At 42.4% G+C, this 26,999-nt stretch overlaps 1 protein-coding gene across 2 annotated transcripts in view; it reads right to left on the bottom strand.

The window, feature by feature from the left end:
• Positions 1 to 26,999, bottom strand: part of atp11b (ATPase phospholipid transporting 11B) — a 70,001-nt gene that overhangs the window by 8,217 nt on the left and 34,785 nt on the right. For both annotated transcript variants that reach the window (XM_072438316.1, XM_072438315.1), the window contains exons 15-28: positions 26,719 to 26,787; positions 26,005 to 26,078; positions 25,809 to 25,912; positions 22,559 to 22,740; positions 20,860 to 21,063; positions 20,136 to 20,289; positions 17,853 to 17,955; positions 16,496 to 16,641; positions 16,342 to 16,401; positions 15,018 to 15,145; positions 13,701 to 13,839; positions 12,019 to 12,084; positions 10,952 to 11,055; positions 9,986 to 10,151 (exon numbers count right to left, since the gene is read on the bottom strand). In XM_072438316.1, coding sequence (XP_072294417.1) covers positions 9,986 to 10,151; positions 10,952 to 11,055; positions 12,019 to 12,084; positions 13,701 to 13,839; positions 15,018 to 15,145; positions 16,342 to 16,401; positions 16,496 to 16,641; positions 17,853 to 17,955; positions 20,136 to 20,289; positions 20,860 to 21,063; positions 22,559 to 22,740; positions 25,809 to 25,912; positions 26,005 to 26,078; positions 26,719 to 26,787 — 1,699 coding nt within the window. The remainder of the gene's footprint in view (positions 1 to 9,985; positions 10,152 to 10,951; positions 11,056 to 12,018; positions 12,085 to 13,700; positions 13,840 to 15,017; positions 15,146 to 16,341; positions 16,402 to 16,495; positions 16,642 to 17,852; positions 17,956 to 20,135; positions 20,290 to 20,859; positions 21,064 to 22,558; positions 22,741 to 25,808; positions 25,913 to 26,004; positions 26,079 to 26,718; positions 26,788 to 26,999) is intronic.

The following is a 26,999-nucleotide window of genomic DNA, read 5'->3' as shown; positions in this document are numbered from 1 at the left end:
TATGTCCATCAAATGTGTAAATGTTAATCGTTGTTTGAGTCTTTTGCAGTTGGTTCAATAGACATAGTGAGTACTTTATTCATCTCTATTTAATATTTATTCAGACACAATGGAGTCACAATGTCTCCAGCAACGAGTATATGATGATATAAATTTCCAATTCCAGGAGCATTAATGTCAACATGAATTTAAAAATAATGAGTAGAGATCTGACCTATGAAATTTGCTAATTCTGTAGCTTCAACTATACTTTGTTTTCTGAAGATTCCATTCCAAAACAACCTATGATATGGATTTGAATTACTGATGTGGCCATTTTTACTGGGGTTAGGTCCAGGAACGATGTAGTTTGGTTAGTTTATGAGAATTTTTCAATCACTTTTCAACATTATTTTTAATCCCATGACTTGTTAGTGAGTGAGGTTTTGTAGTTTTCGGGTCCATTATGAACATGCGTCGAAGGGAAAAGAAGTGTCACGGCATAAAATCCAATAAACCCCAAAAAATCTGAATGAAAACAAAGTTAAACTGGTCCTTCTGGCTTCAGCTCTAGTTCAGGCCAGTGAAGTCTGAATGAAGGTGCAGAACACGGAGGATCGGGTGTCGCAGCAGAGTCAGCACCCAAAGGACACTCAGAGGAGAGGAGTCGCCTACACACCTGAAAGTGCACTTTACATCCTGAGCATCCAGGACGAGAGGCAAAGGTCAAGTGTCCTTTAAATCCAGATCATCCACAAACTAAGCAAAAGTTCAGTCTAATAGTGTCACATACGACTGTCTAAAGGTTTGTGAAGTCAAAGTTTCACATGAGATTCACATGAGAAACTTAAACTGGACCAGTGCCACGTGGGCCAGTGCAACATGGGCCGGTGCAACATGGGCCGGTGCAAGATGGGCCGGTGCAACATGGGCCGGTGCAACATGGGCCGGTGCAACATGGGCCGGTGCAACATGGGCCGGTGCAACATGGGCCGGTGCAACATGGGCCGGTGCAACATGGGCTGGTGCAACATGACCGGGTGCAACATGAGCCGGTGCAACGTAGGCCAGTGCAATATGATACAATGCAACGTGGGCCAGTACAATTTGATACAATGCAACGTGGGCCAGTGCAATATGATACAGTACAACATGGGCCAGTGCAATATGATACAGTACAACATGGGCCAGTGCAATATGATACAGTGCAACATGGGCCAGTGGAATATAGGCCAGTGCAACATGGGCCAGTGCAATATGATAGAATGCAACGTGGAGTAGTACAACATGGGCCAGTGCAATATGATACGGTGCAACATGGGCCAGTGCAACGTGGGCCAGTGCAATATGATACGGTGCAACATGGGCCAGTGCAACGTGGGCCAGTGCAATATGATACAGTGCAACGTAGACCAGAACAGGACTAGAACAGGTCTAAACCGGGAATAAACCAGGTGAAGAACAGGACTAAACCAGGTGAAGAACAGGACTGAACAGGACTAAACCAGGTGAAGAACAGGACTGAACAGGACTGAACCAGGTCCAAACCAGGTCCAAACCAAGTCTAAACCAGGTATAAACCAGGTATAAACCAGGACTTGTCCATAAGTGATATATCATAGTGTTTAGAGCGTGTCTGGAGGATCATGTGACCTCTCTGAATCAGCAGCACCCAAAGGCCCAGAGCGACCGTGGGAGACGCTGCAGTCTAGAGTTACACTGAGCTGTCGTTTTACACTTTCACTGGACTCCAGCAGTTTGTGTTCTTCAAACTTGGAAAAAGGAACAGGACTGACACTTATTAAATAGAATATCAAACTATTCAGGAAACGTTCAACTTCGTCTCATCCGGTCTATTTTATTGTGTTTTTATCCACTCTGTTGTTTATGTTGAATTGTTAGTATTTTATTTATTGTGTTACATTGTTTTTATTATGTGATGTTTTTCAGGACTTCTCAAATGAGTATCTTAAGTTCCATAATATTTTTAGTATTGAATAGTACCATGGAGTATATAAATATATATTTTTAAAACATATTTTTGGTTTGGATGTACCAATTCACTTAAAGTTGTCAAAAAAGCCAATTTCCTGACAAAGGCCGACTCTTTTAAAGTACATTTTATATTGTTTATAACGTGATTTTAAGGCATCTTTTCCTAAACAAACTTGCTTTGCCTTGAACAACTGAATATAATCTATGTAAGTTGTATTGGTCTAAAACTAAAATAAATCCATAAATAGTTGGACTGTAATTAGGATTTGTGCGGTGAAACTGACCAAGGCCGACGTCTGATCAAATATTGATTACACAGGTTTTCACAGCGGCCGTAAATATCAGCTATAAAACATGGAAACGGCAGATTTGAAACGCCGTGAACAAAAAAACACGGTGACAACATAAATGGTTAAAAAATGAATTATGGAGAGCGAAATATTGTAAAAAACACAAGTGCAACAGTAACACGAGACGAGGCAAATGGGAATAAAACATGCACCGAACGAAACAAAACTGTATGAGCGCAGCTGAAAGGGTTTTACCATTGTCTAATTTGGACTTTATTAGGTGTATTTATACCTGTTGTACATTAGTTTTACACCAGTCGAGCAGGTATTTGAGGAGAAAAGTTAAAAAATCTGTAGAAAATGACAGGAAGTGACATCACACCGGGTACACAAAATAAACTAATTTTTTTACCCTTTAAACATTATTTCAACAAAAATAACGGTGCTATATACTGTATATTTTTATTTGTCAAATTAAAAAACTGATACAGTTTTTGCCCAGTGGTTGCTGGGTAATTTCCTAGTGTGATGTCATCAATTACAACCAGGATGTGAAATTATAAACCTAAATAATGTACTGAAAAATTCTGGGATAACTTAAAAAAATATATATTTTTAGAAAAATTCAAAATATATTTATCCAACCTGTCAAGAGGCACTTTAAGTTGACGCAAAAATATGAGTTTAACGATAGCGACTGATGATATGTGAAGGTAAAAAGACTAATAGTGTCAGGTTTCTATGGCATTTTATCATGAAAAATAAGTGTTTAAAGGGTCAGGGAGAGACTAAAGGGTCAGGGAGAGACTAAAGGCTGTTACACTGGAATAAACTGGTTCTGAAATATGGACTGTGGCTGATTAAAGGAGCTAAAGAGACTGACAAAAATTTTTAAACTGGTACAAAACAAGAGCAGATCTTTCACTAACGAGAGTCGGAGCTTGATGAAAGACACTAGAGAAAGTTACTCCTCAAATATATGATGAAATATCACATTCTTCTTTCTGTGAAATGGTGAATGCAGAAAGTTACGGGTATTGTGTCTGTAAAGCTTCTACTGTAATGCGGTAAATAAACATGCAAATTAGAGCTGCAACGATTATTTAAGAAGTGACAACTACAATGTGGATTTTTGTCATGAAGAATTGCTTAATCGTTGCAGCTCTATTGATATGATATATATAATCATGCAAAGTGCAGAACAATCAACATTTAACAAGCAGGTCTGAGGACAAATGGATTTTTGTGGTCGTTTGACGATCCAATGGGACGTTATCACGCACAGATTGGGTGAAGTTGGGTGAGGTTGGGTGAGATTTGGTGAGGGGTTTGATGAGGTTAAGTGAGGATTGGTGAGGGGTTTGATGAGTGGTTTGATGAGGGGTTTGATGGGGATTGGTGAGGGGTTTGTTGAGGGGTTTGTTGAGAGGTTTGATGAGGAGTTTGGTGAGGCTTGATGAGGGGTTTGGTGGACGGTACTACCTAGGGGAGCTCGGGGCTGGGCCGGGGCGCGGCAGGGGGAGGGGAAGCAGCTATCAGGTGCCAATTGTCCTCCCCTGGGCTCCGGTGGGCTTTAACAGGGTCATATTCTGGGCCGACTGTGCCCTCACTCTGCCCCATCTGAAGGAAACAAGACGCTCAGCACAAGTCGACAGAGTCTGCAACGCCACAACAACAACAAGCTGCAGTCAACACACGGGCCCCACGCTCCCACGCTCGCTCTGACACGCCCACGGCTTTAGGATACTGGACTGAACAAGAACTCAAGAGGGGCCAAACAGTATTAAAGGACACATATTATGCAAAATGTACTCTTTTGATTTAAACCAATGTTCCCTTCTCAAGAACATACCCAGAGTTCGATTCTGTTTAATGCGGTTTCTGTGGAGGGTCCATCACCTGCTTGTCTCCATGGAGATGTCGTGGCTTTGGCCTGGGATGTTTCGCAGTACGGCATTACACTTGTCTTCATAGAGACAAGCAGGTGATGCCAGAAAAAATACAGAATGCACTCGAAACTCATCCAGATACTTGTACTGCATCTGTGTTTTTGTATAAAAATAAAAACAAAATAAATGTATTCATGGTTTATTAATGGGAAGGAAAAGGGTCAAAGTTAGTAGAAAAAAAAAGATAAAATTGTTTATTATTGAGGATAAAAAGGACGATAATGAGAAGGGAAAGAAAGGTAGTAGAACGTTAGAATGGGTTAATTTGGATGAAATATTTCATCTATAATTAATTGAACAATAAGTGGATGAATAAAACAGACAAAGTCACTGTGGGACGACTTGGATTCCCCACAAAAGCAGAAAAAGTGGAGCACATTGGCAAAAGGTCAGAAAATGAACTAAAAACTGCAGACCGTCTCACGGGGTAAAAGCATCTAACAGCATAGATAAGAGCAAGTCTCCACGGCAACAGCGACGCAGAGGAGCTTAGATTGAATTAGGAGAAGCCACTTAGACGTGTGCAGGGCTGGACAGGAATGAGCAAGTTTAGAATCTCCGTTTAGAGTCATTATACTAACGACATGGTCACACCCATCTTTGTCTAGACTTTATCACAGCAGAAAAACGCGAGAGTTTACTCTCCCCGAGAGCGTTCACTCTCCCCGCGAGCGTTCACTCTCTCCGCGAGCGTTCACTCTCTCCGCAAGCGTTCACTCTCTCCGCAAGCGTTCACTCTCTCCGCAAGCGTTCACTCTCTCCACTCTCTCCGCAAGCGTGTACTCCCGAGGGACAGAGAACGGCTCTTGTGTCGAGGTTCTGTACTCACATGATCGACATTCGATACATGACTAAACTGAGTCGTTTTGTCAACCAGAGGGGGAGATAAAGGACACTTCAACTCAACACAACCATTAGCTTCTACAAAACAAACTCAGAAATGTCTCATTAAGGTGCAAAATGTTTTCTTGATTTGTACTTTCATATTTGTTATTTGATTCTAGAAGCTTCACATTTTAGCTGTGTTTGGAGCTTCTACAGGAGAAACTGTCTTTACTCAGCATTGACTGCACTGCTGAACTGTGGACGTTGTGATCTGCATAAACTCATTTTGGTTTTATTATTGCTGGTGTTTTTCTTCTCTTGTGACGGACTCTGAGTTTGAACAATTGGAAACACTTTGGTCTTTAATAAATGCTTCTGAATCTGTTAAACTTTAGTTCTTGGTCTGCAGTTTCTTCTGTTCATTGAAGCTCTGAAAAGCTTCTACATCTGAGACAGACACATGCAGAACATGCAGTAAAACGTGCCACGCCCAGAATGTACAGCCACATGATGAAGTTACTGCATTTTGACGATTACAGGATCTGTTGTGTAGTAAGGGTTATTTTGTCTTTCTCTGTATCTTACTATGAGATTTTAAAAAAGCTTATTATATCTCCTTTAATGTCACTCAGCAGCACATACTTACAACTTCAAAAATACTAAAACATATAAGAATGTGTTAAACTGGAAGTGATTAAACATGAATCTAGTCTCACATTTACCCTCAGAACATTATATCTGTAATGAACCTGCTGAACGGTCCTGTCTGAGTCTCTCCAGGGTCAAATGTAACGTTCTGTCTGAGAAACTAAAGCTGGAAAAACCCTTTAGTCACATCTTCAGCCTGGTCTTCGCTCAAACCACTGCAATATTTATGCACTTCTCTGAGTGATTTCTTAGTAAGGACTACTTTGGTAAAGCTCTACTATTTACCAAGACCTTTAGCCTTAAATTAGACCTTTAACAGACCCGGTTCAGACCAGGTTTAGACCAGGTGTAGACCAGGTTTAGACCAGGTTCAAACAAGGTTCAGACAAGGTTCAGACAAGGTTCAGACCCGGTTCAGACCCGGTTTAGACTTTAGGCTACCTGAATCTACAGGTTTGAGCTTATGGAAGTTTTTGTTTGAAATGGGGCTGGGCCAAAACGAGTATCATTGTAATCAGACGAAATGTGTTAAAAGGCGTCTTTAAACACATTATAATTACAACATTTTAAAGGGTCTGTTTACACTCTGAGCATTTTAAAGGGTCTGTTTACACTCTGAGCATTTTAAAGGGTCTGTTTACACTCTGAGCATTTTAAAGGGGGCCGTGGCACTTTTTAGGCGCTTTCATTAAAACGCCGTCCACTGTCGTTTTTCCGACTCTCGCGCTGGACTGTGGTCTTTACTGACCTCTAGTGACCGGCCCTGGACTATAATTTTCAGGGCGCATTGTACTTTTTCACCTGCTGGACATTTGCTTTTGAAATGGATAAACAATCTATTAAAAAAAGGTTAAAAGAAACGTTTTTCTCTTGCTGTGTTGAAGAAAATCTGCACTTCACTGCCCTCTGCTGACCTTTTGACATGTTTATGAATAAAAACCAGGGGAGGAATAATTGACCAAACCATTTTTAAATTCAGATAATGTTCTTTGTTTGAAGAGTTGAATCCGTTGTTCTGTTCCAAAAGTGCTTAAGATGAGTTTAGAAAAAGAAAAAGCTGCAGCAGAATTCCCCCCTTTAAAATCTCACAATTTTTTTTTACAACCGCCACTTTGCCGAGCTGATCGTGCTTCTGACCATGTGGCGTTTTGGGGGCGGGGCACAGGACTGCGGCGGCCGGTCAGTTCTACCTAATCTTGCCCAGCTGGCTCTTGGCTCGCGACAGAGGCTGCAGTGCGATGAAGTCGTCGCCTATGGCCACGCGGTTGGAGTACATCTGAGTGAGACAGGGACAGGGACGGCAGCAGGAAAAGCACAGGACACACAGGTTAGGACGGTCAGAGGACAAGGTTAAGATGGTCAGAGGACAAGGTGAGGACGGACAGAGGACAAGGTTAGGACGGTCAGAGGACAAGGTTAAGATGGTCAGAGGACAAGGTGAGGACGGACAGAGGACAAGGTTAGGACGGTCAGAGGACAAGGTTAGGATGGTCAGAGGACGGTCAGAGGACAAGGTGAGGATGGTCAGAGGACAAGGTGAGGACGGTCAGAGGACAAGGTGACGGCGGTCAGAGGAGGGTCAAAGGACAAGGTTAGGACGGTCAGAGGACGGTCAGAGGACAAAGTGAGGATGGTCAGAGGACAAGGTTAGGACGGTCAGAAGACAAGGCCCCGTTTAAGGCCTGTTCAGACTTGAAGCTCCGTCTGCTGTAACAGTTTAAGGCGGCAACTAAACATTGTTTTAGCAGTTAAACAATTATATTTTTATTGAATATTGATTATTATTATTAATAATAAATAATTTAGTACTTTTTAACCAAATAAATGTTCAAATGTGGGGAATGGAGGCGTCTAGATTGAGAATAATTACATAACATAGTATATGTATATCTATATAGTATAAATAACATAGTATGTTATTGATGAAAATCCAAAACGGTTTTCTTTTTTAGTGGTTTTGATCTAATAATACCATCGTCTTTGGTATAAAAAAGGCAGCTGTAGCTACCAAGGCAGTAGCTAACCCACGATAATCGATATCGCAACAAACTTAATAGTATAAGAACACAAAGGTTTTAAATCAGACCGAAAGTACCGTTTTTAAATTTTAAAATGTATTTTCAGACAGCATATTAAAATAACTTTGATACTGCAGTATCTAACAGCCACATTGGATGTGACAATAATGTCCACTATGGCGCCGCCCTAGTGGCACCTGCAGTCACTGACGATCTTGAATGAATAATGTGAAGCGCGTCTACCAGCTTCAGTGCAAAGTTAGAAAGAAAGACAAATACTGCATATTGTTGACAAAAATAAAAGTATAAATAAATAAAAGTTAGTTTTAGCCTCCTCAAGTGCCTTTAAATGTTAAATTTGAGCACGTGAGACTGCACATGAGAGGGTGCACGTGAGAGGGCGCACGTGAGAGTGTGCACCTGAGTGGGTGCACGTGAGAGTGTGCACGTGAGTGTGTGCATGTGAGTGCACGTGAGAGTGTGCACGTGAGACTGCACGTGAGAGTGCGCAAGTGAGACTGTGCACGTGAGAGGGTGCACGTGAGAGGGTGCACGTGAGAGTGCGCACGTGAAAGTGTGCGCACATGAAAGTGTGCGCATGAGAGTGCGCACGTGAGAGTGCACATGAGAGTGCACGTGAGAGTGAGGATGATGTCATGCAGTTGAATTGTAAACTATTCCTGTAAAAAAGTTCAGAAGCTCAATAACATTTCCATAAAGGACATGAAGTCACCAGTGACATCATGAAGTCACCAGTGACATCATGAAGTCACCAGTGACATCATGAAGTCACCAGTGACATCATGAAGTCACCAGTGACATCATGAAGTCACCAGTGACATCATGAAGTCACCAGTGACATCATGAAGTCACCAGTGACATCATGAAGTCACCAGTGACATCATGAAGTCACCAGTGACATCATGAAGTCACCAGTGACATCATGAAGTCACCAGTGACATGACATCATGAAGTCACCAGTGACATGACATCATGAAGTCACCAGTGACATCATGAAGGCACCAGTGACATCATGAAGTCACCAGTGACATCATGAAGTCACCAGTGACATGACATCATGAATGCACCAGTGACATCATGAAGTCACCAGTGACATGACATCATGAATGCACCAGTGACATCATGAAGTCACCAGTGACATCATGAAGTCACCAGTGACATCATGAAGTCACCAGTGACATCATGAATGCACCAGTGACATCATGAATGCACCAGTGACATCATGAAGTCACCAGTGACATGACATCATGAAGTCACCAGTGACATCATAAATGTACCAGTGACATCATGAATCATACATTTCACACATTTAGTAAATCATGTTGCTGATGATGAGCTGTTCCAGGAAGAGTTCATGTTAGAATGAGATGTTAGTTTTACAATCTGTGAATTAATTATTTCACAATCTGCAGTAAAAAGAAACAAAGAAAACACATTGATTATCATGGGAGTTTTGGATTTATGTGCATCATTAACTAACCATTAACTAACCATTAACTAACCATTAACTAAGCAAATCTTTCACCGGAACGTTATGTCAGACCTAAATATAAAATACATGTGGTTTAGAGTGTTTTGAGATGAAGCATCTGGAGGGACGACTCCGTCAGGCTGGTGTGTGTGGGTCAGGTCATTGTGGGTCAGGCTGGTGTGTGTGGGTCAGGTCATTGTGGGTCAGGCTGGTGTGTGTGGGTCAGGTCATTGTGGGTCAGGCTGGTGTGTGTGGGTCAGGTCATTGTGGGTCAGGCTGGTGTGTGTGGGTCAGGTCATTGTGGGTCAGGCTGGTGTGTGTGGGTCAGGTCATTGTGGGTCAGGCTGGTGTGTGTGGGTCAGGTCATTGTGGGTCAGGCTAGTGTGGGCCGGGTCATTGTGGGTCAGGCTGGTGTGTGTGGGTAAGGTCATTGTGGGTCGGGCTAGTGTGTGGGCCGGGTCATTGTGGGTCAGGCTGGTGTGTGTGGGTAAGGTCATTGTGGGTCGGGCTAGTGTGTGGGCCGGGTCATTGTGGGTCAGGCTGGTGTGTGTGGGTAAGGTCATTGTGGGTCGGGCTAGTGTGTGGGTCAGGTCATTGTGGGTCAGGCTAGTGTGGGCCGGGTCATTGTGGGTCAGGCTGGTGTGTGGGTCAGGTCATTGTGGGTCAGGCCGGTGTGGGCCGGGTCATTGTGGGTCAGGCTGGTGTGGGCCGGGTCTTTGTGGGTCAGGCTGATGTGGGTCAGGCTGATGTGGGTCAGGCTGGTGTGGGCCGGGTCATTGTGGGCCGTACCTGGCTCTTCTGAGTGCTGGTCGGCTGCAGATGTCTGTAGAAGACTTTCTTGACCACGTCGGGGAAAAGGCAGGTGATGATGATGATGAAGATGGCGAACCAGGCGGAGCCACTGGACAGAAGCTGCACGAACACAAAGTACATGTCCTGTGTGTGCAGGAACGGCCTGGAAACACAACACGGGACAGGATTACTTATACTTTCAGACACATACTTCACATCACACGCATTTAGAGACAATCAGGGAATAACAACGAATACAAATATAAAAACTAAGAACTTTCTCTGTGATACGCAACATGAAACATTAAATATAATTGCAAAACATACAAAAATATTCATAAGCCCTGAATAGAAAATTGGGTTAACTAAATAAGATAAAAAATAAACTACCGTATATTCCGGACTATAAGTCGCACCTTTTTTCAAAGTTTTGGCCGGGGTGCGACTTATACTTATATATATACTTATATACTCATACTCCGGATTATATGTGATATTATTTGTTATTTTCACACTTGCAACTGCATTTCATACTCCAGTGCGACATACTATGTTTTTTTCCTTCTCTATTATGCCTTTTTGGGCTGGTGCGACTTATCCTCCGGAAAATACGGTAAATACTTTTACATATACACAGGTTACAGTTTTAATTCAACAGATTTTTCAGGTCTTTCTTTGTTTAGAGCTTATATTAAAGCAGTATTATATTACTTTTAAAGGATCTGTTTTTCCGTCTAGTCGCAGACGCAGTGTGAACTCAAACCGACAGAGACACAGTTTGAGCAGAACCGCCGCCGACGTCTTGACAACGTGCAAACAGCGTCACGCTTCATGGCCGCTTCGGTGACAGCGGTTTTATTTTCACGCCGCGGATATGAGCGCACCTGCGGGTCGACGCCCGGTTTTGTCCGTCAACGCCGTCGTGGTGCTTTTTTGTGTGTGTGAAAACCCCTCTGCTCTTACCAGATGATACCGCCGTAAAACAGAGAGAAGATGAAATAAAAGGCGATGGAGCCCCACGTCACAAAATGGTTCATCCAGGTCCAAAAGTGCGTCTCTAAAGCCAGCTGTGAGCGGAGAGGGGGCAGACAAAAGAGTAAATCAGAGCATCATTTAACGGCGCCAAAGACCCTGACCTCCAGTAAACCGCCGCTGACTTCATCCCGACAGTGTTTTACGACGCACAGAATGATCTGCTCTTCCTTCATGAAATAACACATCCAGACTTTTGTGGAAATGCTGCAGACGAATAAAAGCCTCACACTGACTCTTTGATAGCGTTAATAGTTAATAGTGTGTGTTTTTAAATGTCACCGTTCTGAGCCGTCGCCCAATCACAGCTCGTCACAGAGGTACATGACATTTTCAATTAAATCAGCTTTGAATCATGCAAATGTATATGAGGAAAACCAGGAATATCACCGTCAGAGGTTTATCCAGCATAATTATTATAACAACTAAATTAATCTTAAATAAAATAAATGAAATAAATATTAGTTTAATAATACAAAGCGTTGTCATTTAGACTCCAAAACGAATCTTGTAAATGATTTGATCGGTAAATGTACTTCATCTGGGTCAAATTAAGTAAAAGTCTCATAGTCACAGGCCTTTTGTGAGTCAATGACTAAAACAAAAACAATGATTGCCAGATTCATCTCGTAAATATTGGCCAGTTACATTTGTATAAACATAAAATAACTTAATCAAACCAAACATTTAAAGCTCAATAGTGAAACATTTGTTGGTACATTTTGTGTTTTTTTTATACTATAAAAGCAGCACTTTAAGACAAAATGAGACTGCATCTAATAATAAAAAAACACTTTTATCTCTCGCAAACTCTGAAGTAAGATCGGAAAGCCGCACTCTAATTGGCTGTGCTTTGGTGGTCCGCCCCGGTTTCACTTCCCGTCTGATAAAAAGCTGTTCGTTTGAAAATCAGGTCTGACAGTTTTAACTAAACGAGTCAATCTAAAACACACACACACACGTCGTCTCCATAGAAACGAACCAAGACGCGGTGTTACCTTTAACGTGACCGTGATGACCATAACAGTGAAGACCAGCGTCCCGAAGGTCCAGTTTCCAAACATCTAGAATCATAACATGACATTAATAAACGAGCAGTGCAATGAAAGACTATATGTGAGCTTAAAATACAGTATATGTGCAGTGTTTTCAACCCTTTTCACTTCCTAAAGTCAAAAAAACAAAGCCACAGCGGCTCGTGTGACCGTGAAGAGCACACGAAGCAGAAGAGCTACTCCCGCGTCTGTGTCTCTTTTGTGTTGTGGTTTGGCAGCTGCAGGGGGCGCCGTTTTGTTCCCAGCCAATTCACCTCCCTGCAGGAAATCTGAGCTCTCTAGACAAAACTGAGGGAAAACTTTAGAACGACCGCTCGCAGTATCTTCCGACGATGTTTTACGTTCAAAGTGGAAATCTGCAGCTTGTGAATAAGCGACCACGTTTCTCGACGTTTCCCTGGCGACCACGCTCTGCCGAAAGTACATAAGAGTAATCTATTTGACCCTCTAATATTTACAACCAGATCCAGGACATTTAACAGTTTTACTAGATTGTATTTATCGTTAGTGAGATTATATTCTTCGTCTGTGATTGAACTAAAGATGCAGTTAAACGCACATGTTTCCGTGGCGATCACCACCACCACTATCACCTACTACTACTACTACTACACCTTCACCACCACCTACTACTACTACTACACCTTCACCACCACCTACTACTACTACACCTTCACCACCACCACCACCACTACACCTTCACCACCACCACCACCACCACCACCACTACTACTACTGTTTAACGTGGAACTGCAGAACATTCCAGGCGATACGCAAAAACATTGCCATGGAGAGGAGCGACGCGGGTTCACGGGTCTGGTCTGTGTTTGTGAGTTCTCCTTTTCGCGACATCGAAGGTGGCGACGTGCGATTAACAACTGCAATATCCATATTTTAATTTAAGAGAGTTTAAAACAAAAAGGCTTTCATGTATAAACCGAGTCAAACTAATGTGAAGATAAAGATAATAATAAGCAGACGTTTGGGCAGCATCGTTTCCGCGACGACAAGATAAACCAAACAAACGGCCACGCTGGCTCTCATTAACCCCCCAAAGAGAGAGACACGGGCAGCGGACAAACGGACTCTTACCAGCTGCCGGTTAGTGCGCAAGACCTGAGGACGAAGAAGAGAAGAAGATGGAGAGAAGAAGATGGAGAGAAGAAGAGGGAGAGAAGGAGATGGAGAGAAGAAGATGGAGAGAAGGAGATGGAGAGAAGAGGGAGAGAAGGAGATGGAGAGAAGAAGAGGGAGAGAAGAAGAGGGAGAGAAGGAGATGGAGAGAAGAAGAGGGAGAGAAGGATATGGAGAGAAGGAGGTGGAGAGGAGATGGAGAGAAGAGGATGGAGAGAGGGAGAGAAGAAGAGGGAGAGAAGGAGATGGAGAGAATGAGATGGAGAGAAGTAGATGGAGAGAAGAAGATAGAGAGAAGAAGATGGAGAGAAGGAAAGCAGATCAGAAACGAGAGCATTAGTCAAAGGTTAAAACGTGTTAAATGTTAGACACACAAAGCAGGGATGTGAAAGGCAGAGAAGGAGGAAGAGAGAGAACAAAGAACACGTCACAGGCGTGTTTAAAGGCGTGTTTAGAGGCATGTTTAGAGGCGCGTGCGGGGCGGAGCGCACCTGCCCATTGCCCATGAGGCTGGTGTCTTCTCCCATCAGGATGTAGGAGCCGAAGAAGAAGACGAAGGCGTGGCAGAAGCCCAGCAGCGTCCAGTACAGGAAGGTTTGGAACGACAGCATGGAGTTTCTGCTGATGTCTCTGCGGGAGGCAAACGGGATTCAGAGTGTTTCAGAGTGTTTCAGAGTGATTCAGAGTGTTTCAGAGTGTTTCAGAGTGTTTCAGAGTGTTTCAGTGTGATTCAGTGTGATTCAGTGTGATTCAGAGTGTTTCAGTGTGATTCAGAGTGTTTCAGATTGATTCAGTGTGATTCAGTGTGATTCAGTGTGATTCAGTGTGATTCAGAGTCATTCAGAGTGTTTCAGAGTGTTTCAGAGTGTTTCAGAGTGATTCAGTGTGATTCAGAGTCATTAAGATAAGATAAGATAAGATAATCCTTTAATGTCCACACAAGGGGAAATTTCATTGTTACAACGCAGTAGAAACAGGAGGAAAGGACTCAGAGGGACTCAGAGTGATTCAGAGTGTTTCAGAGTGATTCAGTGTGTTTCAGAGTGTTTCAGAGTCATTCAGAGTGTAACGTTTAGGAACCTGCTGGAGATGTTTGTGCTGCTTTTTTAGCAATAAAACAACTTGCTGAATAAATGCGCAAGATGGTTAGTTAAACTGTGGGACAATTACTTTAATTTAGATATGCCAACATTTTGTTGTTGATGTTTATTTTAATGTTATTTTTGCTCTCTTGTCAGTTTCTGTTGTGTTCTGTGTTCCGTGTTTTTGTTTGTTCTGTATATACGTTATAAAGTAAGTAAATAAATAAAAATAACACAAAAATTAAATTAAATTAAAAATATATATATATTTATATTTAACACATTTTTGTTGTATATATATTTTCATTTATACGTTTATTTATAATGTATTTTATTTTTTTATAATAATAAGTATTATTTCGATAACTACATTTAAATTAAAATAAGAGGAGCAACGTGAATAAAAGAAAATTGTTTGTTCACAGTGTCAATAATCATGTATAATTGTTAAAGCCCCACCGTGTTTAGCCAAAAAATACACTTAAATAAACACAATTACTTAGTAACAGGTGTTTTGGCTGTTGTTAAGACTGAATGCCTGACTTGTAACTATTCTGGTGGAGGAACTACCATGAATCTTACGCAGCGCTGCTTTAAATCATGACATTTTAGCACTAAAATCTGATGCGGTGACATCCCTGCGCCTCGTGCAGCGTGAGGAGGTCCAAAACCCGGCGTCAGGGTTATTTTGGCGGCAATATAAGAGCGTGTAATGCGGAGTCTGACCTGTAGAGGGCTGGTTTGCTCTGCAGGACGTGTGGATGCACCAGCTGCTCAAAAAGGCTGTACACCAGGATGGGCAAAGACGTGAAGCAGATGTTGTAGAGTGTCAGGTACACGCTGTCGTACAGGGTCTGCGGGGCACAGAGGGAGACGCCGGCTCACACGCAACATCCGACACGCCAAAAACAATGGAAGATGGAGACACGGCAGACGTATTTCCTGAGCCTTCACTGTAATTGTGTTTTTATTTGCTTCTGGATTTCCATTTCGCTGTTGTTTTTTCTCGTTTAATAATCAGCAGAAGTAATTTTACGATTCTGAAGAAGGCGGCGTTTTCATTAGGCTCTGATTCCGAGTCATTTTATATCATTTTGAATGAATAGTTTGGAGTATGGATGTTAAGATTATTCGGTTAATCGCTAGTCGTGATTATATGTCTCAATAAGAACCCAAAAACATAATAATCGTGACAATTTTAGAAGCCAAATTAAGTATTTTTAGTTCAATATTCAGACTTAAATGTAAATAACTTCCTTTTGTCTGGATGTTTTTGTCATATTTAACATCATTTCGTCTTTCTTTGAGGTTAAAAGTCCATAAATTTGAGCAACAGTCACAACGGGAGAAAAGGAAATTTAAAGATGTCACTGTTGTTTGGTCACAGTCTCAATAATCGTTCGTTAAATCGTGATGTTTTTCCTCACAACATTCGATATCGTGACATAGTTTGGTGCGTCCAATCAAACGGCTGCTTGTGAGGTCAATCATCTTTTAACAAAAACACAGAATATTTGAGTTTTAAACCATTTTTAATCTTAAATCTCGTCTTTCTCAAATATATTTCTGATAAACATTGACAGCATAAAGCATATTTTCTATGTTAGATAACGTTTTTTTAAAATGGTTTCATAGTCATGTCTAGATAATTAATGGATTACCTCAACTAAAGTTGGTCATCCTCAATTTAAGTACCGTATTTTCCGGAGTATAAGTCGTACCAGCCAAAAAATGCATAATGGAGATGGAAAAAAAAACATATATAAGTCGCACTGGAGTATGAAATGCGGTTGCAAGTGTGAAAATAACAAATAATATCACATATAAGTCGCCCCGGAGTATAAGTATAAATATAAGTATAAGTCGCACCCTGGCCAAAACTATGAAAAATTGTGCAACTCATAGTACGAAAAATACGGTATCTAGTAAATAAAGTGTTAGGGGCCAAAATAATACGTACAAAAACACTTTAGTCTTTGTTAAATAGTGCTGTCTACATCTTTATTCCGTCTTAATGACACGTAAAGACACATAAATGAAGGACACTTACTTGTTGTGAAAACAGACAGAAGAACTGGTATAAAAACTGGGGAGTGATAAAACACACATTCTACAAAAGACACAGAGAAAGGAACATTAAATCTGACGTATACATATTACGTACATATTATTTGAAACGGCGTATATTCAGCGCGTGTTCTTACCTTGTAGAAAAAGTACTGTACAAGAGTTGCTATGCGAATGTAGTAGAAGTGGCCGTGCACCAGCAGCAGTTTAGACAGGAATCTAAACCTGGCAATTGCATAGTCGCTGTTCCTCACGGCCTGACGCCCCTCTTTACCCATGATGCCTACAACAGACATGAAACACCGCTCATGACACTAGAAAACAACTTGTAGTAGTAGTAGTAGTAGTAGTAGTAATAGTAGTAGTAGTAGTAGTAGTAGTAGTAGTAGTAGTAGTAGTAGTAGTAGTAGTAGTAGTAGTAGTAGTAGTAGTAGTAGTAGTAGTAGTAGTAGTAGTAGTAGTAGTAGTAGTAGTAGTAGTAGTAGTAGTAGTAGTAGTCGTAGTCGTAGTCGTAGTCGTAGAAGTAGTAGTAGTAGTAGAAGTACTAGTAGTAGAAGTACTAGTAGTAGTAGTAGTAGTAGTAGTAGTAGTAGTAGTAGTAGTAGTAGTAGTAGTAGTAGTAGTAGTAGTAGTAGTAGTAGTAGTAGTAGAAGAAGAAGTAGAAGAAGTACTAGTAGAAGAAGAAGTAGAAGTAGTAGAAGAAGAGGTAGAAGTAGAAGAAGTAGAAGTAGAAGTAGAAGAAGAAGTAGAAGAAGTAGAAGAAGTAGTAGTACAGTACTGAGTTACCGTAAAATGTGAATATGCATTTTGAAGCTTATCATACAGAGAACAGGTCTGAAAAGTCCCCTGAGCAGCGCTTCCACAGACGACATCTTCTACAGTGTGTTTAACGCTTGCGCTTCCTGCTAGAGCGCCCCCTGGTGGCCGCACTGCCGTATGGGCCGCATGATTCAGAGTGTCGGGGAAAAAGTAGCGGCTTAAAGTCCTAAAATGGCGGTACTCATAAGCAGTCCGTGAAAAATGTGCGCTCCGGCAATTGTTTTCTTTTCTTTTTCTCTCACTTTTTTCCACGTGTTAGATCGTGGACACGTGGCGTAAATATGAGCATTTACACCACCACACGTGCATCCGTCACTCACATCTGCGTTTGCATTAAAACGAGTGTGTGTGTAACGTTTAAAATGCATTGAACAGACGCAACTGTATGACACACTGATAAACGTAAACAAACGGAGCAAAATCTTGATATATACTGACACTACATTTGGGTCCACAGTCTCAAAATTCTGCTGTATCCAAATATTGCTGAGTATTTGTTTGGTATATTTTACAAACTCCTTTATTGCCGGTGCTACAGTTTTGTTTGAAAAGTGTCAGTGCATAACCTTTGTCACATTTTGATTTTGATGCATTTCGTATTAGGTAGTGGTTAAACAAAGAAACGGTCACGTGCGGCACTCCGATCACCACGCGCACGCCGCCGGATTGACTCACCGATGCCGACGTGGGCCTCTTGGATCATACTGACATCGTTGGCCCCGTCACCGACCGCTAACGTTATGGGTTTCTCCGGGGACGTTTTGATGAGACGCACCACCTGAAAGTCGACACACGAGTTAAACCGACGTGCGCGTGGACAGTCGTGGAGAGTGTACGCCAAAAATCTGATCGTTGTCCGATTTCTGGAACTCTCCGAGTATTGAAATGTCACGTAAATGGTTGGATTTCTTTGATCGTTCGGACAAGGAAAAGGATGCAAAAAAAGGGGTAAATTAATGAGGCAAAGACAAAAATGAAACAGAAAATTTAGAAAAAGTGATTCAAAATATAAAACAATCGATTGATTCTCTGACAGCAGATCAGATTTCTCTTGTGCTGTAAACACTCACCAAAATATCTAATGATTAAGCTGCAGATTATATCCAAAATAATGAAATACAGATTTAAAAGTGTCCAAAAGTATTTAAAAGTGTCTTAATACTGCAAAACTAAAGTAAGGCATTTGTTAGCTATGAATATTTCCTAATGTCCAGTAAATAGACGCAGTAAACAGCCAAACTATCAGGCAGATTCTGAAAATGGATTAGACTCATTGGATGCTGGTGATTCCCCGCGCACTCGGTGTTGACATTTCCGTGGGCTAGTAAAGAGTTAACCCTGCCGTCCATTCGCAGACGTACAGCCGCTTTAGTCTAACAGAGGCGGATTTTATCTTCCCGTTGCTTTTTATCCGACGTAAATCGACCCGGGAACGAATAAAAAAAGAACTTTTAAAGACTCCCAGGCCGCGTTTGGCTTGGCTCGTCAGTAATTAAAGGTGTAAGAGCAGTAACATCGGAGGAGAGTGGAGCTGTGTGTGTTTTGATCAGTGGCAGAGGGAAGAGGAGCTGCTAAACATATAGATGCAACTATATTTAGTATTCTCACTGCTTTTTTGATCAGAAGTAACATTTATATTCAACAAACTGTATTGAAAAGGTTTCAAATATGGATCGAACATACTGCTCCTTATGAGACACAATCATTAACCCAAATGAACAACAAACTCCTGACTTAAAGCAGAACTAAGTCACATTTTCACCTGATTGAACCTCTTTGTCCCTGTGATGGTTAAATATGCGTTTTCATGAGCGTTTCTAGTGCGGAAAACCAGCCTTGTAACATCGACCTGAAGATAACTCTCCTGAGAAACCCTGGGTCTTTTTATAATTGGCCATGTTCAATATTTTTGTATGTCTTATTATGAAAAATGTGTTTTTACAAAGGACCTGCAGGGGGAGCTCTATCGCCAGAGTTACTTAGATCTGCTTTAATTGCCTAGAGACTTCATCAACGTCTGTTGCAATTTTCTGAAAAGTTCTGTTTTATTTAGCAAATCAAGAGAAAAAGTAGCCAGGCTTTTTGCTAGAGACCCGTCTTCCCGTATTTTGGACGGGGTATTTTAAAATGTGGACGGGCATTTGAGTGCAGGGGCGGCCATTTTATTGATAAATCTTAGAAAAAAAGGGAATATTATCATTAAAGGCGCAATGGACGATTTTTCGGCGATTTGAGAACGCAGGCAGAAGTGCGCATGCGCACTCCCCCGTGCGGACTTATACAACACACACGTGCGTTTGTTTATTAGCGCGACGGATCGCATCGCGTCTCTCGTCTCCCGTAGATTTCCATCTACTTCTGAGTCAGCTCGAACTGTCTTTCTTCGTCTTCATTTTGCCCCGTACACTGAGGGAACTATATTATGATAGATCAATGCGCTTAGACACGCGGAAATGTGGGACGAGCCGCACGAGGCTGCAGGTGAGCAGTAGGTGCGTTTTATGATTAATACGTGGCAGGACTAATCGGCAGTCCACGACACGAGGAAATAAGACTCAGATTTGGGCCAAAAAAAACGTCCATTCAACCTTTAAGTCGGGCCGGGAAGCTTTTGACAATAGTCCGCCATTACAGTTTACTGTTTACAAGTGAAAATTTGCATGATGCGCCCTGATAGGTCGACGGAATTTGTGTGCTTGACTCTTATTGGCTGCCGAGCCGTGGTCCGGAGAATGCAGAAGCCACTCGTTCTTTCGCCTAGTCGGCCCCCGTACCCCCGGACAAAATTATTTGGACGGGGTGTTTTCAGATCCCATCTAAAAGCCTGAAAGTAGCTGGAAAAAATCAAAATTACATAAAAATAGCGAGGATCGAACTGTGATGGCGCCGCATCGTCCCGTGCCTAAAAAAAACGATGCAGCCGAACGGTTCGGGCGACGCGGAGGTTGAGTATCGTACCTTGGCTTTCTGCAGAGGAGCCATGCGACAGCACAGCACAGCAGAGCAGTTCTTACACACTTCCATGAAGAGCTTCTCGTGCTCCCTCAGGGCCAGAGACAGACTGGCCCCGTCCACCACCAGACCGTGCTGGATCACATGGTCCTCCTTTATCCTGAGGGGACAAGGAGACTCTGAAGGATGCTTCACTCGAACAGAATGATACATTAAACATACGTCGCAAAGGTGTACACAATACAATCTGCACAATCTGCTCTCATGCTGCAGTGTTTGTTTGTTAGTCGTCCTTTGTTCGTTTGTTAGCTGCCCTGTTTGTCTGTTAGCTGCCCTGTGTTCGTCGGTTAGCTGCCCTGTGTTCGTCGGTTAGCTGCCCTGTGTTCGTCGGTTAGCTGCCCTGTGTTCGTCTGTTAGCTGCCCTGAGTTCGTCTGTTAGCTGCCCTGTGTTCGTCTGTTAGTCATCCAGTTGCCCTGTGTTTGTTTGTTAGTCGTCCTTTGTTTGTTTGTTAGCTGGCCTGAGTTCGTCTGTTATCTGCTCTGTGTTCGTTTGTTAGCTGCCCTGTGTTCGCTTGTTAGCTGCCCTGTGTTCGCTTGTTAGCTGCCCTGTGTTTGCTTGTTAGCTGCCCTGTGTTTGCTTGTTAGCTGCCCTGTGTTCGCCTGTTAGCTGCCCTGTGTAAAAGTCAGGAGACATAAATGTAGGCGTAAACACGTGGAGCCCCGCCCTCACCTGCGCGCCAGCCTGCGCAGCTGCTCCGCACACTCGTTGTCGGAGCGCTGCTGCAGAAGCTCCAGCGTGTTCATGGTTCTGTGGAAGTGGCCACAGGACAAGCTCACACTGACGGCGGTCTCGTGTTTGTCCCCCGTCAGCACCCATACTTTGATCCCGGCCAGACGGAGCGCCTCGATCGTCTCCTGCACTTTGTCTTGGAGTCTGAGGGGGAAATAATAAGAGTCCTGCATAAGAGTCCTTTAATATGTTTTATATGTTTTTAATATGTTTAATGCCCTTAAAAACAGTCCCCTTGTGGCACCTTTATATATCACTCCACAGTTTGTCTGGACAAAGTAAATTAGATCTCATGTTGGATCTCATTTTAGATCTCATATTGCTTTGGCTGTGAGCTGTGAGTAATATTCTTTTTATTCTGAGAGATGATAACATCATAATGGAGATGGTCTGATTGTGTGTGTGGAGGCACAGAGTGAGGAGATGAAGAGGAGCAGAGGAGGCACAGAGTGAGGAGATGAAGAGGAGCAGAGGAGGCACAGAGCGAAGAGATGAAGAGGAACAGAGGAGGCACAGAGTGAAGAGATGAAGAGGAACAGAGGAGGCACAGAGCGAGGAGATGAAGAGGAGGCACAGAGCGAGGAGATGAAGAGGAGCAGAGGAGGCACAGAGCGAGGAGATGAAGAGGAACAGAGGAGGCACAGAGCGAGGAGATGAAGAGGAGGCAGAGGAGAGGCACAGAGTGAGGAGATGAAGAGGAGGCAGAGGAGGCACAGAGCGAAGAGATGAAGAGGAACAGAGGAGGCACAGAGCGAGGAGATGAAGAGGAGGCACAGAGCGAGGAGATGAAGAGGAGCAGAGGAGGCACAGAGCGAGGAGATGAAGAGGAACAGAGGAGGCACAGAGCGAGGAGATGAAGAGGAGGCAGAGGAGAGGCACAGAGTGAGGAGATGAAGAGGAGGCAGAGGGATGAGCAGACACAGCACAGAGTGGGGAGATAACGGGGGAGGCAGATAACGGGGGAGGCAGTTAACGGGGGAGGCAGTTAACGGGGGAGGCAGTTAACGGGGGAGGCAGATAACGGGGGAGGCAGATAACGGGGGAGGCAGATAACGGGGGAGGCAGATAACGGGGGAGGCAGATAACGGGGGAGGCAGATAACGGGGGAGGCAGATAACGGGGGAGGCAGATAACGGGGGAGGCAGATAACGGGGGAGGCAGATAACGGGGGAGGCAGATAACGGGGGAGGCAGATAACGGGGGAGGCAGATAACGGGGGAGGCAGATAACGGGGGAGGCAGATAGGGGAGGCAGATAGGGGAGGCAGATAGGGGAGGCAGATAGGGGAGGCAGATAGGGGAGGCAGATAGGGGAGGCAGATAGGGGAGGCAGATAGGGGAGGAAGAGGAGGCAGATAGGAGGATTGATCAGATTTTCAAACTGCAAAAGGAGGAAGTGTGTATTGAAACTTGTCCCTAGACGGCGCTCTCACAAACTCTTTGGCACACATTTTGAGCACAGCTTCAGAACAGAATTAAAAACTGCCAAACGTGCTCAGAATATGGCTTTTTCTTTAAACAAAATTATGCTTTTACAAACTCTCAAGGGGGAAAACTAAACTGACTCATCTACAAGAATACTGTTAACAAAGATATTTTAGGCCTGCTCTAATGGGCTGAATCACTATGGCGATCCGTACTTGTCCTCCACCCCTGTGGCTCCGAGCAGGTGCAGGTCTCTCTCGATGTAGCTGAAGGCCTCTTGGAGCTTCTCCTCTCTCTGCTGCAGCGCCGTACGAGCCGCGTTCAGACGCCGGTCCACCTCCGAGTACTGCTCCGGACTGAAGTGACGACAGGCCACCACCAGGGTGCGCAAGCCTTTCTGTGAGCGGCACACAAGGGGAACATATCCAGATTTTAATATGGAGAAGAAGATAAGGCAGACACAATATGACAAGAGGGGTGCAGGGACTGATAAAGACAAAAGAATACAATGACTCCAGAGTATTGAATCACCATGAATGCTTTTACCGTATATGCAATATAATATATATAAGATATGTCAAAATGGTGGACGGTTATTCTTTTCTATAGTAGTTATCTGTATTTGTTATTTGGACTATGCGGAATCCAAAACCAATCAAAAACACCTCTTTATAACAAATATAGCAAAATTATTAAGTCAAAATGTCAAAAAATACCGTATTTTCCGGACTATAAGTTGCACCTTTTTTCATAGTTTTGGTCGGGGTGCGACTTATACTTATATTTATACTTATATACTTATACTCCGAAGCAACTTATGTGATCTTTTTTGTTATTTTCACACTTCAACCGCATCTCATACTCCAGTGCAACTTATGTTTTTTTTCTTCTCCATTATGCATTTTTGGCTGGTGCGACTTATACTCCAGTGCGACTTATACTCCGGAAAATATGGTATATGCAACATAAGAAAATATGTCAAAATGGTGGACAGTTATTCTTTTCTGTAATAGTTATCTGGACTATACAGAATCTAAAACCAAATCAAAACATCTCTTTAGAACAAAGACAGCAGGATTATTCTGTCAAAATGTCAAAAAATAGGCTTTTGACACCAACTCATATGTTTAAAGAATATATATCTTATGATTACTGACGTTTGTTCTATGCCCCGCCCCCTTGGACTAGACTAACATGTCGAACAGTACTAAAGACAGTATGTTAATGTAAACTGTATAAATCAGTGTGAAATCTGATCAAGTTGAGACGCTTGGGGTGTTGTTCAAAAGGAATCTGGATGTTACTAAAGTTTGAATTCAGGGAAATGGGGTGGGATTTAATAGTCAGTTCCATTTTAAAAACTGTATTGACAGAATTAAAGTAAGTCCAGGCGCGTTTGTTCAGCTCTCTTTAGATATGATTGATGGACTTGCAGTATTTCTCTTCCAACTGAAACCTACTTATATATTCATTTATGCATATCAATTCAAATCGATCCAGACCCAGAGAAACACATGACATTTCATAATAATCTTCCCCCGATATTGAACGAGACCGACGGGCAACTTTTGATCTGGCTCGATTGCACCTGCGGCGATATTTTCAGCAACACAAACTCCTTTAATTAGGCCGTCAAAACCAGGAACATATGGCGCCAAAACCAGGTGTGAATGCTCGCCCCCGGCAACGAAACAAATGTCTGGTTTCTATGTCAAAACTGGTCTGCGGAAGAGACAAAAACGGAATATTCCCACCACTGTCACGGCTCCTTGGATGAAAGAAAACACTTAGACCTACAAAAACAGTAAACTCCCATCGTCTAAAACTGCACAAGTCACTGAAAAACATTGACTTTTACACATAATTTCCCATGCACAAGCAGTATAAATAAAGATTAGACTCATGATTCCTCTGCTGTCCCTTAAAAATCAAAAAAAGTCGACAAGTACCAATTGGTTGACTAAAACACCTCTGACCGATTAATCGACAAACCAAATCTAAAATTAGACTATTCTAGACCCAAACGATGGTTAAAAGACGTTTGAAATGGGACGATGCACTTGCTCTGCTACTTCTAAATAAGGAAAACTCTCAAAAAGGACAAAAATATGGATTAAAATAAAATAAAGCATGCTAAAATGATGAGCAGCTCCCATCAGTCCAATCAGTTACATAAAAGACAAAGACTTTTACATATTTGAGGTCACAATATAATTATTTCTTGAACTATAATTTAACATTTAATATTTAATAATACTGATGGATGATTGCAATGCCGTTATATATTATTACTGTATCACACGCACTGCAGAGGAGGTTCTTTATTAAGTGAAGGACAAACGTGGCTTTCATTTTGACCCTGATGATGTGTCATTTAGAAGAAAACAACACTATTCTTTATTAAGTGAAGTGTCCAGATTCCCTCGTCAACAGAAGTGCCACTGTACCAGACCTTATTTAATCTAGAGGTAAATGAACGATGAATGAAACAGTTCTCTTCCTCTAACATCACATGTTCTGAGCAGGTGACCAGAGAAAAGACCATAACGTTTTCTTCTTTTAAGGACTTGCTGGACATTTTCTTGATTTATTCCATTTTGTCCACATCTTATAAAAGAAAACTTTCTAGCTGCTTGATCTGCTATACTTAAAAATCAACCATAACACACTTATTTCCAAATAAATTAATAATTCTGGAAGCATCAGGCTCAAAAATAAAGGCTATAAAATAAATGAATAGGACTTTTATCTGGATTCCACCTGGACAATTTTACTTTATTACAAACTCATTTTTAGTGAATTTTCCTTCAGCTTTTCAAAGAGAATTGTCAAAACAATAAAAGCTAATTTTAGTGTCAATCAAACGATCCTCCAGAAACTAGATCCACTCATTCATGTTTAATCTGATTTCCTCTGAGCAGAGCTTTTTCTACTTCAGAGTCCAAAAGGCTCCAGAGGGTCAGGAGCAGCTTCACAGAGGCTCCAAAGTGTCAGGAGCAGCTTCACAGAGGCTCCAAAGTGTCAGGAGCAGCTTCACAGAGGCTCCAGAGGGTCAGGAGCAGCTTCACAGAGGCTCCAGAGGGTCAGGAGCAGCTTCACAGAGGCTCCAAAGTGTCAGGAGCAGCTTCACAGAGGCTCCAAAGTGTCAGGAGCAGCTTCACAGAGGCTCCAAAGTGTCAGGAGCAGCTTCACAGAGGCTCCAGAGGGTCAGGAGCAGCTTCACAGAGGCTCCAGAGGGTCAGGAGCAGCGCTCCAAAGTGTCAGGAGCAGCTGCACAAAGGCTCCAAAGTGTCAGGGGCAGCTTCACAGAGGCTCCAGAGGGTCAGGAGCAGCTTCACAAAGGCTCCAAAGTGTCAGGAGCAGCTTCACAGAGACTCCAGACGGTCAGGAGCAGCTTCACAGAGGCTCCAGAGGGTGAGGAGCAGCTTTACAAAGGGTCATTAAGCGGTTAAACTGAAGTCTCACCAGGGCAAACTCATCCACGTGCAGCCGCGTCTTCTCGATCTCGCCGCTGCTGGTGAAAGGCAATATGGCCGACTCCGCCCCCTTGGTGAACATGATCCGTCCTCCTGAAAAGAAGACGCAGAGAAACAACTTCAGACCCGGCGGTTGGCGTTTCCCTTGCGCCCGGACGACCCCTGAACCTGGAGCGTGCTCTTACCTGACGGAGTCTGCAGGACCACGCTCATTCTCCTCCGGTTTGGGTCGAACTCCAAGACGTGAAGGAGCTTGAACCTGAGGAGTCCAAATCAGTCGTTACGCACGGTTTTTCAAATATTGTTCTAGTTTTGTTCACGCTAAAGGAACGGGACGAGGTAAGATTGTGTCATTCTAATGTATTTATTTATTCATTATTTGTTCAAAACGATGTACTGAGATGTTTATTTTAATGTTTTTACGTGTGGACGAGTTGCAGCACATCCAAAAACTATCAAAGTAAAGATATCAAATTAATCAAAAAAAAAAAAAAAAGGAATAAAAAAAAGTGAGGCCAAAATTTATCAACAGAACATTTTTTTTTTCTGAATGCAGCTAAATATTTTTTTAAAAGTGTCAATGTAACAAAATATATATCTAGTTAAAAAATAGAGTTTTGAAAAGGTATTAAAAATGTGTTATATCTTCATACTATATTCATATTCATCATAAACATCATGATCTCCAGGACAACGGCTCGTCCTGACCAGAAAAAGTTAAATAATAGGTTACTGGCCATAAATAACTGTTAAGAGTATCTTTTATTCTAAGAACTATTCTAGCACAGGATTAGTTTGGGGGAAATTAACAGAATTTGCAGAAGACGGAGAAATAAATTACTTTATAAAATCACGTTAAATCGAGAATAATACAAAATAAAAAGGTGAGGGGAACTTACTTTTCTATTTTTCCAAATGTTTTGATTTCCACGGTTTCTCCGTTGCTACTGGTGAAAGTTACTCCGATCCTGTCAACGAGAACCAACAAAGAACATGTTATGACAAAGAACCTGTTATAACAAAGAACCTGCTATGACAAAGAACCCGTTATAAGAAAGTACCTGCTATGACAAAGAACCCGTTATAACAAAGTACCTGCTATGACAAAGCACCAGTTATGACAAAGAACCCGTTATAACAAAGAACCTGTTATAACAAAGAACCTACTATGACAAAGAAC

Source organism: Eucyclogobius newberryi, unplaced genomic scaffold (genome assembly GCF_026437365.1).
Source record: "Eucyclogobius newberryi isolate DKJ021-1_F unplaced genomic scaffold, fEucNew1.0.hap1 SCAF_9, whole genome shotgun sequence".
In the NCBI taxonomy this organism is placed as follows: domain Eukaryota; kingdom Metazoa; phylum Chordata; class Actinopteri; order Gobiiformes; family Gobiidae; genus Eucyclogobius; species Eucyclogobius newberryi.
Note: the sequence above shows the minus strand (reverse complement) of the source record. Positions and strands in the feature narration are given on the sequence as shown.